Source organism: Mesocricetus auratus, unplaced genomic scaffold (genome assembly GCF_017639785.1).
Source record: "Mesocricetus auratus isolate SY011 unplaced genomic scaffold, BCM_Maur_2.0 Super-Scaffold_100011, whole genome shotgun sequence".
NCBI lineage: Eukaryota > Metazoa > Chordata > Mammalia > Rodentia > Cricetidae > Mesocricetus > Mesocricetus auratus.
In genome coordinates this window covers 9,240,590-9,261,455 of record NW_024429195.1, presented here as the reverse complement: position 1 = coordinate 9,261,455, position 20,866 = coordinate 9,240,590, and the positions used below count along the sequence as shown (strand labels likewise).

Below are 20,866 nucleotides of genomic sequence, written 5' to 3'. Positions count from 1 at the left end.
ACCTTATATGCCATCCTAGAACCTTCATCCAGTAGCTAATGGAAGCAGAAGCAGAGACCCACAGCCAAACACTAAGCTCAACTCCTGGAATCCAGTTGCAGAGAAGGAGGAGTGATGAGCAAAGGGTTCAAGACCAGGCTGGAGAAACCCACAGAAATAGATGACCTGAACAAGGGGGAGCTCATGGACTCCAGACTGATAGCTGGGAAACCAGCATACGACCGTTCCAGACCCCCTAAACAAGGATGTCAGTCTGGAGGTCTGGGCAATCTACGGGGCCTCTGGTAGTGGATCAGTATTTATCCCTAGTACATGAATGAACTTTGGGAGCCCACTCCACATAGAGGGATACTCTCTCAGGGTGTAGGCCCTGCTCCAAATGATATGACAGACTTTGAAGATCCTCCATGCAAGGCCTCGCCCTCCCTGTGGAGCAGAAAGGGTATGGGATAGGGCTTGGTTGTGGACTGGGGAGGAGGAAAGGGAGAGGGAACTGGGATTGACATGTAAAACAAGCTTATTTCTAATTTAAAATAAAAAAGTAAAACCAAATTTTAAAATAATAATAAATAGCAATGTAATGACTCCTAATGACACTCTGCTACACTCATAGATCAGTGCCTTGCTCAGGCATCATCAGAGAAGCTTCCTCCTGCAGCGGATGGGAACAAATACAGAGACCCACAGCCAGACATTAGGCAGAGTGAGAGACCTTGGAACACTCAGTCCTAAATGGGATGTCTCCAGCAATTCCTTCCCCTTGGGGCTCAGGGAACCCCACAAAAGAAGAGGCTGAAAAAGTGTAAGAACCAGAGGGGATGGAGGACTCTAGGATAACAAAGCCCTCTAAAGCAGGTGAGCAGAGTTCGTATGGACTCATAGAGACTAAAGGAGCAAGCACAGGGCCTGCCCGGATAGGAAACAACACCTATGAGTACAGCTTCTCAGTTAGCATTTCATGGAGTTCCTGAGTATGTGAACAAATGTGTCTCGGGTTCTTGTGGCTCTTTTCTTTCTGCTGGTTTGTCTTGTCCAAGTCTGATGTGAGGGCTTTTGTTTTATCTTATATTTTATTTTGTTTGTCTCTTACAAGCCAGTTATTTTCTAATGAAAAACAGAAAGGAGTGGGTTCAGAGAGAAGGGACAGGGGCAGAGCTGGGAGGAGTAAAGGGAAACTAATCAGGATGTACTGCATGAGAAAAGAACCCATTTATAATACAAATAAAAGTGGAAAGACATTCCCTCTTAAGAATCTTCAAAATAGATTTGTATTTTAAGAATTTTTCTAAATAAGTGATAATATACTTATAAAATTAGAAAATAATTTTAGTCTCCAATTTTCTGGAAAAAATATAAATGTTTATCAAAATATAAGTAAAAATATGGATTGTCTACAAAGATAACATATACTATATTTTGCTGCTACAAATTACCATTCCTATGAACCATTAGCATGCCACAGTGAGAAGACCTGAAATAGAATGGTGGTTTTTATTCCAATGATGTCATATTTATTGGTTTTATGCAAAATAAAGCATGTCCAGAGAATATAAGTAGTTAATACAGAATGTAAAACATACTGAAAAAATAGGTAAGCAGTTTAAGATCACATATATTCCTAACATTCTGAATTTAATTTCTTTTTAACAACTTAGATGTATCAAAGACTCCTCTGATCATCTGAGTTTAAGTCAGGTGCGATGAAATTGTAATTGGTGCCTTCAGTCAGACAACTTTCACAGATGATCGTGAATTAGATAGAATTCCAAATGGGACTGTGGGATCAGTTTAATTCTTTTTCATATTTACCAAGTGCTTTTTACACTAAACTGGTGATAATGCTGGTATGTTTTGGTAAATAGTCCTTCAAAAGTAAGGACTGGCATATCCGTCTTTGTAGGCCCTGCATACACTCAAGTGCAACTAAGAGAAGATGAAGAATGCCCAGTCACAGCACACTACATCGTGGGAAGACAAACCATATCACACAGAAACAGAGTGAACAGGACTTGTTCTACAAAACAAATTAGTTACCATTCACTTATTAATGGCCCATGCATAAAGAAAATGAATGTATTATATATACACATTATTATTCATTATATGGCAAACTATCTGTTTTAATATTATTTTTTAGTCAATTTAAAATTATAAAATAATTTTTCCTTTAAATAATATTGGCAGCTAGCCTTCACTAAAGATTGAATGTTGAAAGATACTTCAAGTCAGTAAATGATGTTAAAGGACATCATGGAAGGCATCCAGCGAGTTACACCCTCTGAACGTCCTGTTAGGCTGACCCATGGGATCTTCTGCTTGATTTTCCATGCTCAAATAACACACACGACTTTAAAATCATTTCAGTGTCCAATCCCATAGCAAACCCAGTAAGCATTGTTTTAATAGAAAAATATCAAAAGCATCCAGTCTGACTTTCATGGACTCTGAAACAAATAACCAGAGTGAGCACAATCCTTTCTGCTTACCATTACTCTCCATGGGCAATTCCAATAGAGTTTTCAGAGTAGTTCTGAAATAACCAGTTTACTCTAACCCATTATTATAGATCATCAAACATATGACAATTTTGCCTGTCGTCTCTCCTTATACAGTGGTATAAATTCTTGTTACCAAAATAAATCTTTGAAAGGAAATCTTATCTTTATAAAACTAGCCTTTGCGTTTAATAATTACTGTGATGCATTTGTTCATCATATCCACACATTTCTAGCCATAAAAACGTAAGATCACAGAAAACTTTCAGTATGAACTTAAATACACAACAGAACTTCCTACTGAAGAGAAGTTTGAAAACTACTAACTAAAACCTTGAAAATATAAAAACTTATTACATTAAAATTTCAAGTGTGTTGGGATAGATGCATAAAATCCCAGTACTCAAAAAAAAAAAAAGACAAGAGGACCATAATTTTAAGATCAGATGGCATGCTAGTACAATGTATATGCAAGAGGATATCCACTTTATCTGTAAGATAGCTGCTAATGAAGCAGGGCCTCGTTTAGTAGACCCATAAACACCTAAATCAAGTCATTTACATATTATAATCATGAGAAATGTACTAACATGCTGCTTAACTAATAAGCTAAGCCTAACTGCCACAAAAGTCGCAGGATGGTATTTGCAATACTGACCTCCAGAAAGCATTACTAACGTCGAGAAAATAGGCATTCTGCTTGCTTGCTTGCTTGCTTTTTGAGACAAATGGGCCTCAAGCGTGTAGCAATTCACCTGGCTCAGCCTCTAAGTGCTGGGGTTAGAGTGCTGTATAAAGGACAATACCTATTACCCTCCCCATAACACATATTGAAGATTGCTGAAAGGATAGTATAATAACTCTGCTATATTCAATAAATAGGTCCTGGTGCTAGCTGAGTATTTTACAATTTCCCTTTAAAGCCAAATAGATAGTCCATCCTGGGTCGTTAAAAGAAAAATAATAGATTCTAAAAGTTGCATATCAAACCCTATATTTGAAAAGTATGCAATATGATCAGTTCACTACCTTGCTATGAATTTTTTGAATAGTACTACTTTAGCAAAAACTATGATCCAGATTAGTACTTGGATATTCAAAGCCTTCAGCAACTTAAGTTTATCAAAAGCATCCTTGAGCTTCACCAAGTGTTCTACCATCAAGTCACGCCTAACTATGGGTCTACCCATGAATATTCTGTACACCGCTGTTTTCCATCCTGTCAAACATGTCCTTGGTCTCAAATACTTCTAACATTGACTTATTATTCTAAGAACTCTTAAAATCTTTGTTCTCTATAAGATTTCCTAAGTCTTTTAGGCTGGAATTAATCATCCTAGAATAAAAACACACATTAAGAACCTTTTTATTATTATTTTAATTTTAAATAGCTTATTTTACATGTCAATCCCAGTTTCGTCTCCCTCCCCTCCTCCCGCACCCCCTATTCCCCCCATCCTCCCACCCTATTGCCAATTCCTTCCACATAGGGGATATCTAGAGTCTGTCATTTCACTCAGGGCAGGGTCCAGGCACTCCCCTAAGAGTCCAGGCTGAGAGAGCATCCCTCTTTGTGTTATGGACACACAATGTCTGTTAGTATTCCAGGGATGAACACTGATCCACTGCTCAGGGCCCCATAGGTTGCCCAGGCCTTCTTACTGACACTCACATTCAGGGGGTCCGGATCAGTCCCATGCTGGCCTCCCAGAGACAGCTCCCCCTGTTCAGATAAGCTGTCTCTGCTGGTTTTACCAGCCCATTCTTTGCCAATTTGCTCATCGCTCCTCTCTCTCTGTCACTGGGTTCCTTGGGTTCAGTTCAGTGTTTAACTGTGGGTGTTTGCCTCTGCTTCCATCAATCACTGGATGAAGGCTCCAGGATGGTTATAGACATCAAGTTCATTATCAGGAATGGGCATTCGAGGTGGTCTCTACACTATTGCTTAGCTTGCCAATTGGTGTCATCCCTTTAGATCACTAGAGATCACAATGGTGCCTGATCTGTCTTCTAATCTATGATTCCCTCTTCCCCCTATCCTATCCCCCCCCAGTAAATGTTTAGGGATGCAATTATAGATTCTTAAGAATATAAGCTCAATCATATTAATCCCTAAAGTTTACAATACTTCTTGGAATTTAATAAATAAGGAATCTATTGAGTTTTTTCAATTGAATACCCTACAATCAATATTATCAGCCTCCAACAAGTAAGATTATTGGCGCGAATAAGGATTATAGTCACAAGCTTGACAATAAACGGCAGTTAGTAAAGAAAATTCCAATGCATGCAATGAAGTATTTTAAGCAGAAAATGACTAAACCAATAAAATGTAAAGATAATGACATACATTTCAGTTTACCTACTGTGCCAGTAATGGCCCCATAATGACTGTAACATTTCATAATTTTTTTTTAAAAAGGACATCACTGACACACTGTCCAATAGATAATGTCATTTAACTCAATTACACTGACTACAAAGACACTCCAAAGTCTCATTTCTCATTTGCTGTTATTAAGCAATTATTGAAACTGATTCTTCTATTATAAACAAAGGTTTTAACATTTCTGTAGTGTCCTGGAAGGAAGAATATTTTAATAGACTGGAACTTAAAAAGTTAGACTAATCATTTGGTATTGTAAGAAGGTAAGAGACACAACTTACAGACATGTCTCAAACAGAAAGAAGTGTGAATGTATACATATATGTATTATATATGTATATATATTCAATGTACACACATATACTTAAAAGCTCTACACTTTCTTTCCCAATTATTGTCATTCATTTTTGTAGTAATTACAGAACTATCTGAGGATAAATGAACTCTTGCTGGATCAAAACTACAAAATCCCCAACCAACGATAAAACTCCCGATATCACTACTATTAACAGTGACAATAGCCACTTTTTCTTAGGACTCGTGGAGTCACACGATGTTCATCTCCAAAATGAATCCTCAAAAAAGCCTCCTAGCTCATCAGACAGCTCTTCCATAGCACCTGTTTTCCCAAGTCCCAACTGTGTTGGTCCTCTTAAACGCTGACTACCAGGTGTTCCTGGTGTCAGGTGTTCTAATCCCTGTACTTCAGCAGAAATACCAACCATGACGGTGCATGCCTTTAAGACCAGCTTATGAGTTCCAATGCCAGTCAGGGCTACACAGTCAGGTCCTGTTTAAAAATAAAACATCTTGTTTTATATCATGACAGAAGATGAGTTATTTACTTCTGTAAATTTCTCTTGCTCACTTATGCAATATTAACTGAAACAATAAATGAACGGAATAGTAAATTTTTTTGTTCATATTGTTTGCCCTATCCATTATCTGACACCTCTTAATTTGCTCATCTTTCAATTTAGTAACTGCTACCTTTGATTTGAAAGAGAGGTCAAAACATATGCTGTGAGGAAATGTCTAATATTCACGAAGCTCAAGAAAAAAAAAAGCATGCAACTTTGGCCTTACTCAGTTCAAGTGAGCTACTGAACTGTAGTCAATCTCAAATCATTTATTTCTAGACACTAAAATGTGGAAACTATTCACCAAATAAGACCATTTCTAGCCCCTCTCCAGTGTTTTCTGTGTGACATAAATTACTTTTACATGAAGCTTGCTTTAATCAACTATGCACATTTAAGAGAAACCAACAGAAAGATGACTTTATCTACACCTGTCATTTATTGTGTCTGTGGCTCAATCCTAAATTTCCATGCTTCCCTCTCTGATCACTGAAGTGTGCTGATGTCAACAATCCTAATTCTTCTCAGTTCTCATACCTAAAGAAATTTTCATGAATGAATTCTGGCTTGTAAGAGTGTTTTTCTTTTATAACTTTAAAAAAAACTTTTTTTCATCTCTACGATCTTCCTTGTTTCCTAAAGAAGAAATGTGTAGTTTTTCCAAACCATTGCCTCCTCAATCAATTTCTAATTTTCTCTCTGATTTTCAAGAGTTTTCTTTATCTTTGGTTCTCCACTTTTCTTTTTTTCTTTGTTTTTGCTTGACTCTTTGTGGGAGTTCTTATTTTTATTTAAGCATCTGAAACTTTTTATTGGCCATCACTGCCTGGTTTCCGCAGGGAAGGGTGGACAAAAATAAAACACTGGACACAGACCATGAAGGACCAATTCTCCTTTGCATGGGACACATGGTTATCTTGTGATATCTCTCCCTCCCTAGGATTTGGACACAACACAGAAGGGAGCTGGAAATGCAGGTAGTTGAGCCATCTAATGCAAACCAGAGACAGACAACAGCTTGGGACAGGGCCAACTGGTATACAGCAGGCATGTCGGCTACAGTATGAGCAGCAGAAGTGGAGGAGGTCGGGAGTTGTAGAGAAGATATCAGGATCTCCTTTCAGGAGACTGGCTTCACAGAGGCCTGTAGGCCACTGATGGCAGTGGCTGGTATCACAAACTGACTTCTTTATTGTCACCTGCTTTTCAGTTGGCAACCAGGAATAGGTCCACAGAACCTGCCTCCTCACCTCCTTGTACAGCTTGAACTTGGGAGCAAGAGGCCAGAGTAGATGTAGCACTGCATATGGTATTTGGCCCTGGTGGTACAAATCCTAATGATGGGTCCTGCAGCATCTATAGGTCCTCTCTTGAAGTACTTCTGGAGTTCTGCAGGGAAGGACGAGTAGACTTCCACAGTGGCCAGTCTGCAGACCCTAGCTATTTCCTGCGCTGCTCCTCCCTGGCCTTACAGATAAGCAGTTTGGCATGACTCCATGCCTTGCCAGTTGCAGGGTGAACTGCATCAATGTGGGCTGGCAGGAGCACACTTGGCCTGTTCCATTTTCAGGATGCAGTATAAATCAGTTGTCTCCTCATATGCCTGGTGGATACTGTCAAAAGGTATTTCTGGCTGTTTGTCCAGTGATGGAGTAGGAGGAAATGCCCACAAAGATGTTGTATTTCTGTCCCCTCACCTCATCTTCCTTTTCTGGCTTGGCACTAACCATACAATTGCTGGAGCCATTATGCAAAAAAACATTCTTAGTTTCCTTAAGCACAAGAGCACTTAACAACAGCATGTGCACACACCAAGGTGAACGCCCTGTCCATCTCCTCCAGCTGCTGGTCCAGCTACACTTCTCACAAGATGTGATGCTCTTCAAACAGCATTGGGCCTCAGCCACCTCCAGCTTCTTCAGCTGGAGCTGGTACTCAGGTACTCTGTACTTGCAGTAGCCCCATGCAAGCTGCTCTATCTTTCTGTGAAACTGGTTCAAGTGCTTTATCCTGTTTAAATTTAAGTGCCGTTACTAAGGTCTTTAGACCTATAACACCTAAAATTTTTATATTACTACTTCATATATACATTTCTGTCACTTTCACTTATGTTTAACATATTAAACATTCCAACATGAAGATCAAACTTAACCAAAAGTTAACCAAATGTTAATCAATCAACCAAAAGAAACTTAAAGAAAAAGAAAAATGTCACAATCTATATTGAGTTCTAACACAGAGCTATAGTAAGAAACATAGCATGATTCTGGCCCAAAAACAGATAGTTCAACTACTATAGAAATCCATATGGAAGTTTCTTAGCCGTCAAAAAACAGATGTACCCTATAACCCAGGTATATCATTCCTGGGTATTTTCCCAGAGGACTCCAAGTCAACACATCAAAGAGACACTTGCATATTAGTGCTCACTACAGCCCTAGTCACAGATGCTAAGTTATGGAACCAAACCCAGGTGTCCTACAACAGGGTAATGGGTAGGAAAATGTGACACATATACACAATGGAATTCCTTTATTTAGCCATAAAAAAAATGAAACTGTGTCACTTTCAGGAAAGTGGATGCAACTAAAGCAATCATATTAATAAATGTGAGCCAGTTTAATGAAATGGTGTTTTTACCTCACTTGGGAGTATGTGCTCTGTGGACTAAGGAAGTCATGCTTGTGTGTGACATAAAACTAGGAGCAAAGCTGCTGCAGGTTTGTACAGCCCGCATGAACAACTATGCATGCGGCTACACAAGGACATGTGCCTAGTTACGTCACTGTGATAATTGTGTCTTAGGTAAATTTTTCTATGATGCTTATGTGGTTCTTAAACGTGAACTCTGTAGATGACAATTGTGCGTCATAATGGAAAATGGTAGGAAACTCCCCTCTTAGGGGTGCAAAGAGATACAAGGGTAAAGGTTGAAAATTATTGAGAATGGGAGGTAAGGCCCTCACCATACAATGTGCTCTTGTGTCAGAATGTTTGTGTGTAGCATAGGACCATAAGAGTCAACCTATAGCCTACATACTCTGAACAATCTAACTACAGCTCACCTGCAAGCAGTGACTTTGCTCACTGCCAAGGCACTGGGGTGAAGTATGTAAATGTTCCTGTCAGAAAGTGGTGGATTCTCATTTGCATCTTTTCTTTCTTTATAGTATCTAAATTTCTAGTAAAAACAAACTGTCAATATCAAAGAGTTTTGCATAGTCAAGTTGCTGAATAATAACTGTGTTTTGTATTTCAATAGAGAAAATTCATCTGTGCTCATGAAGAACTGTGTAACACTTAGATCTCACCCTTTCCCTTATGTGACACCAGGAAGTGCCTGTTGATTCTGAAATATGCTTACTGTAGTGATATTGCATTTATACTTTACATTATTTATTACCTTCTCACCATTACAGTTTATCACTGGATTTAATATCATTTAATTAGTGCTTAGGGAAAATTACATCACAGCATGGAGAGATGGCTCATCTGTAAAGAACACTTGCTATTCTTGTAGGGGTCCTGGGATCAATTCCCACAACCCAAACAACATCTCAGAAACATCTGCAAGACTAGTTCCAAGGGATCAACACCTTATTTGAGCTTCTGGGGGCACCAGCCACACATGTGATATACATGCATAAATGCAAGCACACACACACAAGCAAGCATGCGTGTGTGTGTGTGTCTGTGTGTGTGTATATATCTTTAAAAAAGAAAAGTTAACTCAAATATTTTATGATCAAAACAAAAAAAGACAGAAGACTAGACACATACTAAACCAAAAGTACTAAGACTCCTGTGCGAAGTTAACGCAAGGCAGAACAAGTGGCGAAGGCCCTATGTAGTCACCAGTTCAACCTCTCCAAGTTCAGTGAGTTGTGTGGACGTTGTCTTCACCAATGGGACCTTGGTATCAGTTTGTGGAGAGCAGCCTACAGTTTTGGCAACAGCATGGGTTGTTTGGGGATTCCCATAGGAACCCAATGGCTAACAACTCAATTCAATGTAACTAATCCTGGTACTAGAAACTTGGTGTTTACATGTTTTTTTGGTAGCCCATGGCTACAAGCCAGTGGGTTAACTGCAAGATGTGCTCTTGCAATGGTGTCACAAAGACTGTAAGAGGATCCAAGCAATGTCTGGTTTGACTTAAGGCCCACTCCAGGAGATGGAACCCATGAACCTGACACAAGGTAGGCTAAGGACCTACGGGAAAACCAAATACTAATATTCTTAAAAGAAAAAAAAAGCAGCAATAAAATGACTACTAATGGCATTCTGCTATAGTCATACATCAGCACTTTGTCCAGCCATCATCAGAGAAACTTCCTTCTACAGCAGATGAAAACAAAATACAGAGACCCACAACCAGACAACATGCAGAGACTGAGAGACTTTGGAACACTCAGCCCTAGATGGGATGATTCCATCAGATCCTTCCCCTAGAGTTCAGAGAACCCTGCAGAAGAGGGGACGGAAGGAGTGTAAGAGGCAGAGGGAATGGAGAACACCAAGAAAACAAGGCCCTCTAACCCAACATGATCAAAGCTGCTATGAACTCACAGAGACTTAAGCAGCATACAAAAGGCCTGCACGGATCTGCACCAGGTCCTCTGGGCTCATACTGTGGTCTCCAGTTTAGTGTCTGTATGAGATTCCTGAGTGTGGACTGGAGTGCATCTCTGAGACTTGTGCCCTCTCTTGGGCTCTTGTCCTTCCGTCTGCTTGGCTGGTCCAAGTCTGTTGTGTGAGTTTTTGTTTTATCTTTTATTTTATTGTATTATTATCCCTTAGAAGCCTGTTTGTTTTCTAGTGTGAGACAGAAAGGGAGTGGATCTGGATGGGAGGGGAGGTAGGAAGAAACTGAAAGGAGTAGCAGGAAGGGAAACTGTAATCAGGCTACATTATGGGAGAAAGGAATCTATTTTCAATAAAAGAGGAGAAAGGAAGGGGATTGGTGTAGGGGGAAACATGGTTATACTTACAATAATTCAGAACTAGGCCTAGTGAAACAAATAAAACAAAATGGATACAAGATAGCACCATGTAATGTAATTGTGACACAAAAGAGCAAGAATCTTGCATTTTGGCTAATAAAATCACTGGGAACAAACAGATCTTTTTAAAAGAGTAATTTTGTTACTTATAAGACAAAATAATAAAACATAAATATAAATGCAAAAGGGTTTATAAAGAATATTTTAATAGTGAGTATTACTCTCCCAAAACAACCTTCATGTTAATTTAAACATTAAACATTAAAAGCAGCGACACTTTAACTCAAGAAATGTGCTCCTCAAACATTACCAACTTTGATTTATGATGAAAAATTTTGTTTCATCATCAAATAGTCTGAAGTTGTACAAATCCAAATGTGATTTAAGTAATCTACCCATGCATTCCAAAGTGTACTTATTAACAACTAATTCAAAGGTGACAAATGCTATATCTTGTCAAAAATGCATCTAATTCAAAAGCTAAATAGAAATAAGAATAATATGATAAATCACTATGTGTGGTTTTGTGACAAGAATGCACCTATTTTTTATTGACTATGAGGGACAAGTAAATACAAATGCATACAATGAGTGATCTCAATGGGACACAGCATTTGACACTGCTTTTTCCTCTAAATTTCTCTTTTCTCCATGGTACCGCTTTTCAACATGGCATTTTTATTAAAGATTTATTTGTGTATGTATTTTATTTATATGGGTGTTTGACTTGCATGTATACGTACATGCCAGAAGTTGTAAGCCACCATGTGGTTGCTCGGAATTTAACTCAGGACCCCTGAAGGTCAGCCAGTGCTTTTAAGCCCTCTGCCCTCAAAAAATTATTTTGTACTTTTATAATATAACAAGTCATTTTGTATGTTTGTAATATAATGTACATATTTCAAAATCTGAGATTTCAAGTACCACTTTAATAAGCAATATACTGTTAGAAAATATTTTTAATTGGCAACTAAAGACATGTCTTTAATATCAGAACACTTTTATGAAAGGACAATATTTAAAAACAGAAAGGACAGACAAAAAGGAGCATCACAGTAAGGTACAAAGAGTTGGGGTGGAATTTACCCATACTAAACAAAAATTTTCACTAAATCTACAATGTTACAGCAGATTACACAACAAGATTTCTGCAGGGAATATATAATAATGTGGCCATTCCTACCTTATAACCAGGTCCTAATTGATGAACTGCAAATATCTGTGCCGGGTTAAGAGCTTCACTGAACACATACACAGCCCCAAGCTGGCCACAGAATACCCTATTGGCATCGGCAGTTTCTGAAGATCCAAGAAAGCACTTGTCATAGCTCTATTTTTAAAAGTCACAAAAAAAAAAATGAATTGTTATTTTGTAGTGATAGAACATTTAAGAATGCATTTCTTCATTAAAAGAAGCATTTTAAGATACTAATAATAATGGAAACTGTGTAAACTATTTTTCAGGTATTTCAATAATAAAAGTCAATGAGCAAGTTTTACCGAAAATAAAGTCAGTTAAGTAGGAGTTAAGCACAACATCCATCACATGCTCAGACTTGACCTCGTTTTCAAATTAAAACACTAAAGATGGAGAGTTTATAATTGTTTATAATTGGATTTTATACTTCAGAAAACAAATCAGAATTTGTTTGCTGAAGCAAAGCTAATTTTAACTTGCTAATATTCACAGTTGCTCAAATGTAGAGAGGGTAAAGTGGATCAAAAGAATGACTTTATCAGATCTTAACTAAAAATCTACAGTGTCAAATTTATTAAAACTCTACTTCATTTCTCCACATGGATATGCCACCCTCTTTTTCTGCACTAAATCAGCACTGATCTTTAAAACCTCAGTTTCTTCTTTTATGTGTAGGGATTATACAGAAGCAAACACACAATAATGATTCAATCTGCTCAGAATATCGTCCACCTAAACAATCTCTCATCTAAAAAGCATGGCACACCTATGTTCTTTAAGTGCCAACCACTGGAGCCAGAAACAGTAGTTACTGCCCAGTGGCCTCCCTTGGGATATACCACACATTAATTCTAATAAGCACACCAATACTCAGCTATCAATCTAGACAGAGCCACAGAGAAAACAATTAGTAGACAGACAGATCTATCAAATATGAAATTCCATTTGTACCTCATACAATAACAAAAAGTAATATGAATGGAAAACAAAACAATAATTCATCACTAAATATACAAGTTTAATTTAAATTGTGGAAAATAAAAGTTACTACTACATAAAGAATGTGTACATACCCAGGCTTCTCCATTTCTTGAAATACTATCACAGAGAATTTAAAATCTTTCGTCTTTTTTCATTTGTTTTAAATACTGTCTTTCTAGCTAATGTCAGTCAACAAAACCACAGGGGCTTCCTTATGTGTTAGTAATAGACTGCATCCCCCTACAACATCAGTGGACAGGAAACAGAATTCTATTTGAGTTCTTGTTTGCCTGTGGTTCCACTGTGAGACTGTTGGCAGTAAAGCAAGCCTCTCCTTTGTAGTTCTGCATGTTCCATATTTTACTTGGCCCTAAAATGCCAGGAGGAAGGAAAGGGAAACCCAAACTACAGAAACAGCAAGCATTCTTGAGCTTTCAACTCTATGTCTCCTCTATCTGGAATCCAGTGTCTCCTGCTCAGACAGACACACAAAGCAAAGCAAGTGTCTCTGTGCTATGATGACAGGGAATCCTGTATGCCATCTGCCTTCTCTTTCACAGTCCTTTTCTGTCATAGTACTGCAGCCAGGTTGGGTTTTTGTTTGTTTGTTTGTTTTTGCGCGTTTGTTTGTTTTGTTTTTTGGATTGTTGAGGTAGTTTCTCTGTGTTGCTCTGACTGTCCTGGAACTCACTTTGTAGATCAGGCTGGCTGCAAACTCAGATTCAGCTCCTCTGCCTTCTGAGTACTGGGATTAAGATGTACACCACCATGCCCAGCCAGATTGAAATTTTTATAATATAAAATTGGGAGGCTTTCTTGTCCTGGGTCAGATGGCAAGCTCAGGCCTATGTTTGCATATGAGGTACCTATATGGCCTGACCCCAAAGTATCACATAACCTCAACCTATTTTTAATTTTTTAAATATCATTAAACCATGTGTCTGAAGCAACTGCATAGTATATTTAAGAATAAAATGTAAATTATATGAAAATAAATTAATTAACAATTATATATAAATTAATAAAACCTTTCAAACAGAAATTTGCATGTTTCTACCAAATAGCCATTGTTTATATTACAATGAGAGAACATACTGTAAAATACATTTAAGAAATTTAAACTTACATCATTTGTGTTAACATGCCAAGCCATGTCACCATAAGATACCAGCTGGCCATTGACATAACAACGGATTTCACTGTTTCTCCATCGATTGTAGATATGGACGATGCTGATCATGTACCACTGCAATACAACAACTAAGTTGTCAAATGTCATGTTCAGTTACTACTGCATAAAATACAGTCACAGATTTGCACTACCCTACAAGAGATCTAAGGAGTTTACATCTCATATCCCTTTGTCCCATTTCTTCTGTCCCTGGTGAGAGAAGAGGCCAGGGTACTCCAAGTCTCTTACGACTGATGACAGGAAAAGAAATGACGGCTTATGAACTCATAGGTAGGCATGCACCATGTGAGGGCGATCACAGAAGAATCACCATGAGTGGATAAACTTCCCACCAAACACTCAGGATGAAAAGGAATGCGGAATGGACAAGAGGCAAACAAAGTTGCAAGCAAAAGGATGCACAGAGGCTTTATGGAACCTGTCTCAGTATTTAGATGCTGCAACACCTGTAGCAAACTGGCCTTTTGCTTTCTGCACAATGGTTGACCCCTGAAGATTATGAGAAGCATGAGGTGATTATCATCACAGCTTAGGAAAATGACCGGCAACAGTGCTGAACAGCTCCAGGGAAGTGTGGAAGCAGGGAAGCCTACAAAGCTTCAAGAGGGGCACAAGAGCCTGAACTAGAGGACAAGTGCACTGCTGAGTTAGCGGAGGGAGCAGCAGCTGACTAATGCACCACATAAGCGCTGAGTCAGAATGCCACGAGTTTTCAGTGGTGTCCAGTCCTTCACCTACACAGACGGCTACCAGTAACTTACTTAGTGAGACATGATGAACAGGCCTATAGTTCTGAAACGGAGTTTACTTTGGATCCTAAGCATAATTAAATGACATGAATGTATAATTTAGTGGACAAGTTAATCTCAGTTAAGTTATATTTATTTTTTTTGTTTTTTGAGACCATCAAAATGTAGTGGATGCAAGTGAGTGTTCACAAATTTAAAGGACCCCAATGTTTGACTTCTTTTTAAGTTAAAGACAGTAACAGAACTAGAGAGTATATATACACACTGACACTAACCACATATACTGTGACCAATCAATCTGAGATCCAAAAACTTATTATACAATAGTATACAACAAGAAATAAGAAAATACATATACTGATACTAAGAATTCCTGAGGTACATAATACAACTAAAGTAAATAGATGATAAATGAGAAAAAACATCATATTTACACAAATATCATTATAAGTCATGCACTGAACACTTTCTACAAATGAGGTAGCATGCTAATGGTTACAATCATTTTAACAAGGTAAACACCTCTTAAATGGTACAGATGGGCAAACAAAAATTTTAGTGTGTATGTCTTTTCAGGAAAGTTCAGTAACCCACTTATTGAGGTATAGTTTTCCCTAATTGAAGCATAATAAAAATTTAGTTAGCACATCTCCTGGAAAATTAAAGGAAGAAAAAAAATTAGATGATTTTTTTCTGTAGTAATAAGAACCAACACAGCCAAATAATTATAATTATGATTTTCATTTTCAGGGTTTATTAGAATCTTTTCAGAAAAAAATTTATTGAAGTGGTACCAATTCCTAGACTCTACTCCTCCAAAAACCCTTTGCATTCCCTCTATTTAAAATACTAAGAGAAATAGGAGTGGGTTTTCATAAGCAAACAGGAAAAAAATAAATGTGAACAAATGGATGGTCACTAATAACAATTCCACCTATTTGTTTTTCTTTTAACTTCTAGGTAAATTTTCTTATTGGTATACTTTAGAAAACTTCCTTAATACTTTCCATTAAGCATTTGGGTGAATGGGGAGGTAGGAGGATCTGGGAGGAGTTGGAGGAGGGGAAATCAATGATCAGAATTTACTATTTTAAAAACTCCATTTCTGCCGGGCAGTGGTGGTGCACTCTAATGCCAGCACTCGGGAGGCAGAGGCAGGTCGATCTCTATGAGTTTGAGGCCGGCCTGGTCTGCAGAACGAGTTCCAGTACAGCCTCGAAAACAATACAGAGAAACCCTGCCTCAAAAAACCAAAAAAAAAAAAATCTATTTCCAAACAAAAGAGGAAACCATAGTATTTTTCAAAAATATATATTCATAATACTTGCAATTCTAATAATCTCATTTCTATCTAGATCAGTGGTTCTCAACCTTCTTAATGCTGTGACCCTTTAATACAGTTCCTTCATGTTGTAATGACCCCAACCATGCAATTATTTCATTGTTACTTCATAACTGTAATTATGCTACTGTTATGAATTATAATGTGAATAACTGATATACAGCCCTTGTACAGGTCTTAATCCACAAATTGAGAGCCACTTGATGAAACATATGTCTTAAGAAAGCAAAAGCCCCTTTTATTTAAGTTATATTTTTTTGCTTTTTGTTTTGCCTGCATGTGTGTTTGTGTGAGAGTGTTGGATCCCCAGGAACTGGAGTTAAAGACAGTTGGGAACTGCCATGTGTGTGCTGGGAGTTGAACCCAGCCAGGTCCTCTAGAAGAAAAGCCAGTACTCTTAATCGAGCCATCTCTCCAGCTAGTTTAAGTCATATTTTTATACAGCTACTCAATTTATTGGCTTCCTACTGAATTCAATATTCTGTCAGTCATTTGACAGAATAAACACTGAATCCATCACAAATTTTAATTTCAACACTCACTAAGTAAGCATATAAATGGATAATGAAGTTTTTAATAATAAAAAGAATGGATTAATTATATCTGAAAACAATATACATCAAGGAAGACAGGTGGGTGTACAGCTCTTTGACATAGTGCTTGCCTAGCATACATTTATCTCCATGGTTGGATACCCAGTGAGAGAGGGAGGGAAAAAGGTAAGGGAGGGAGGAAACCCAGAAAAAGATTGCACAGAAAAGTTGGATGAAGTAGAATATTATGATAGGATGGGATCTAAAGACTTAGATCTGTCTAAACAAGGAAACCTAATTCATCCAGAACATAAAGCACATGGATAAAACTTAATGCATTTTGTACTTATAGAAAAGTTAATTATTAGCTTAAGCAAATAAATATCATCAGGAAGATAAGTCTAGTATTAGTGTACAAAATAGTTTAGGAAAGAAAAAAATCATTCAAGATGAAGAGAAGGCAATGTGAACAAGTTAAGAAGACAATTTTAAAAGGCAACAGATGTATTTCAGAGACATAATACATAGCACTAGAAAACAATCAAAAGCAGATGAAGAACATGCCCCAATTACTATGAGATGGCAGACATCTAAACCAGAGGGTTTCAGCACAGCTGTGGATGTGGACCTGGAGAGAGGAAACTCGGGGTTTTATGTTCTGAGATCTGGGAGTGCAAACACACCCAAGTGGCAACATCTCAAAGGTGGTGAGAGACAAAGAATGAGTAGAAGCAATTATGAAACTTGTAAAACTCCCCAGTAATATGTAAGTGGCAAAAAAAAAAATGATATGTTTCAGGTTCTGTCCACTGTCATGTCCCTAGTGCCTACAGGTGCTAAATATTCAGCACGTACTTCCTGGGAGAATTAGATCAGACTCAGAAAATGAACAAGTATGAGAGAAACAACACAAGTGATCCAAAGACCTCTCACAAAAGACAAAATAGCACACATAAAAGTAAGACGCAATTGCAGGAAAGAGAGAAGCAGTGAAAGTCAGGAAATTAGACTATAGCAGTAGTCAAAGCAGCGAGGCCCTGGGGCGAGGTGAATGGCCACGGACACCATCTCCAGGGAAGCATCTACTCTGCCCTACCTTGCGTGGCTGGAAATCATACTTCACACAGTGCTGGAAGCCTTTTCCTTTGGACTTCAGAGATGTGACTATCAAACAGTTGCCAACAAAATGAGCAGAGTAACCAACTCCTTTGCTAGTACGAAAACTGTATTAATACAAGAATATAAAAACTCTGATTAAAAGAAATGCACCAATGCCTACTAAAACTTTACACAATAAAACTTAATTCTCTGTATAGTCATAGTTAACACACTGGCCAAATAGAAACTAAAACATATGGTTTACAGTAACTAAAAAACAAGAAATTTATTTCAATAAATAACAGACCATAAAAACTTTTTATACTTAAAATGTAAAATTCCATAAGCATAAAACAAATTAATGATAAAAATGTCTACTGGGCAGACTTCATCTACTGTGAAGAACCATCTTCACTTAGCACATTCAAAACTCATTTCAACATAGTTCATGTTGTCAATAACAAATCGGTCTCTAGTCCCCTATGTCTTTCAAAAGATCTTACCAAAAAAAGAGCTCTGTGTGTGTGTGTGTGTGTGTGTGTGTGTGTGTGTGTGTGTGTGTGTGTGTGTGTATGTACATATATGTCAAGATATGAACATGAATACTAAACAATCTTATTTGGTTATAATTTCTTTCCTGGCTACTGTTATTTTTCACACCTATGTCAATTACAGAAATGAAAGACAGTAAACAAACTCCAGTGGGAACTGGTGTCATATCTACTTCATCAGATACTAGTAACCCTATGATCCCTCTAACAGACTTTTCTTTGATTTTTATACTGTAAGTGCAAGAGAAAATAAAAATGTTAAGATTATTAATAAAGAAATAAATATTAGCTATGTGAGCTTTATGGTAGTTTCTAATTTCAAAATTCAAGTTCATAAAGACAGAAGTCCTAAAATTAAGCATATTACTTACCAATAAAGATAAGGTTTATCCTTATCAACATTAATGTTATTTAATGGATCCATACGAAACCAAGTGTTGAGAGTGAAGCCATTCTGGTAAGGCCATTTTGCAATAGGAGGCAATGCAATTGCCTACCAGACAATGAAACAAGATAAATTATCAGTTAAATGAAATATAAAGTCACTACAATCAAACTTCCCTCCCCCCACCAAATAATCAAACAACTACAGAAATAAACTATTATTGCATTTAAATAATCTCTACATGCTGTTTGTTGAAACACACAGTGGACTAAAGCATGCTAAGCAGGCTCCAGACTGTTCTCCAAACCCCTTCTCTAATTCCCACAGAATAGACAGGTGACTGACAAACAGTTCCTCAGAAGTTTCTGATTCGGATGCTTTATGCTAGAGTTTAGCAGGACTCCATTTTCCTGATGGAGCTGGCAGAGTAGCCCCCGAGCACGCCTTCCCTGAGAGTGCTAACGAGTCGGAACAAGCTCTACAGCACTGCCCAGTCACACACAAGGGGAGGACACATGGTGAGGCAGATCCACAAGCAGCCTCAGGAAAGCTGAGGCGTGACAACTGGAGGGAGAAGCCAGCCAGGACTGCATAGCAAGACTGTCTCCAACCCCTCCCCAACACGAGAATAAAAGAACCATAGATGCATACAATATGATTTTTATCATTTTTATTCAGATTATTTATACAATCTAGAAAGAACAAACTAACAGAACACCAAATAAATTCAAGTAACAGAGAAATGAGTAAAAAGAAATACAATATATTTAAGCTTACCGCAGCACTACACCCAGGGAAATTGAAAAATGTATCAGGACCATGTCTTTGTGGCATCTGATTAAGAACTGACAATAACTTTACTGCATGCCTTGGCTGAGAAAACAATGAAAGAAACAGTCACTGTACAAAGTTAGCATTACCTACTAAAACACTTTTAATCAATGGACTGTATGGTAACGATTAAGAAAATTTCATTTAAATGATTTACTACATGATTTAAGAAGGAAACAGTTCTCATTACCAATTGAATGTATGGCTCCCTAGAGACAATCTGATGACCATTAAGTATTAATGGACTAGTACTGAAGACTGCTCCCTCTGACCACAGCTTACCCATATTCCACTTTCTCCTCGAAGCATGCTGAATAAAAGCTTCAGTTCCTTGACAGTGATGCTGTAGCTGGCAAGAACTCCCAGCATATCAACTAGAAGATCTGCAGAGGAGAATAAAGTTACTCTAACACACTCTAGGCATGAGCTACATTTTTGAAGAGTCAGAAAGTTACCAAATGTTACTTCTATTTAAAAATCTACTATACTAAGTGTCCCCACCAATGCCTATTCTGATGCATAATGGAGACACAGAGATTTGCTACAAGTAGGGAAAGAGAGGTAAAAATATCCAAAACTTAGCATTGTACACTGGCTATTTTCAAACTGGTAACTGACCAATAAAACATGGTAGTGAACCATTTAGTTCTTGGATAATTAACAATTTTGGGCATTTACTCCACATGGGGCATACTATTCCAAGTACAAATATCAGAAACCCTCAAAATCAGACTATGAGATTTTAAATAACACCATCTCTTTTTAAAATTGGTTAATTATACCCCAGACAACTTAGTCACACAGACCAAAAATGCATGCCTAGCAAACAGAAGAGTCGTTATTCAAACCCAGACAGTATGAATCCTCTCACTGCCACTCACTCATCTACAACTGAACCTAACTTAAAAACAATGCTACTGATTTTCATTACATTAATGTGAATGTTCTGAATGTGTAACAGACACAACTCACCAAATAATGAGAAAAATTAATCTTCAGTCTGATAACCTTCTCTATACATTATTATTGTTTAATAGTCTTTGTAAGAAATTAAACAACTGCCGGGCGTTGGTGGCGCACGCCTTTAATCCCAGCACTCGGGAGGCAGAGGCAGGCGGATCTCTGTGAGTTCGAGGCCAGCCTGGTCTACAAAGCGAGTTCCAGGGCAGTCTCCAAAACAATACAGAGAAACCCTGTCTCGAAAAAACAAAACAAAAAAAAAAAAAAGAAAGAAATTAAACAACTAAATACTGATACATCTT

At 37.7% G+C, this 20,866-nt stretch overlaps 1 protein-coding gene across 3 annotated transcripts in view; it reads right to left on the bottom strand.

Moving 5' to 3' along the window:
- The window catches only part of Nbea (neurobeachin), a 485,089-nt gene that overhangs the window by 408,892 nt on the left and 55,331 nt on the right, over positions 1-20,866 (bottom strand). For all 3 annotated transcript variants that reach the window (XM_040754403.1, XM_040754404.1, XM_040754405.1), the window contains exons 3-8: positions 19,887-19,987; positions 19,551-19,646; positions 18,760-18,881; positions 17,836-17,962; positions 14,050-14,169; positions 11,928-12,074 (exon numbers count right to left, since the gene is read on the bottom strand). In XM_040754403.1, coding sequence (XP_040610337.1) covers positions 11,928-12,074; positions 14,050-14,169; positions 17,836-17,962; positions 18,760-18,881; positions 19,551-19,646; positions 19,887-19,987 — 713 coding nt within the window. The remainder of the gene's footprint in view (positions 1-11,927; positions 12,075-14,049; positions 14,170-17,835; positions 17,963-18,759; positions 18,882-19,550; positions 19,647-19,886; positions 19,988-20,866) is intronic.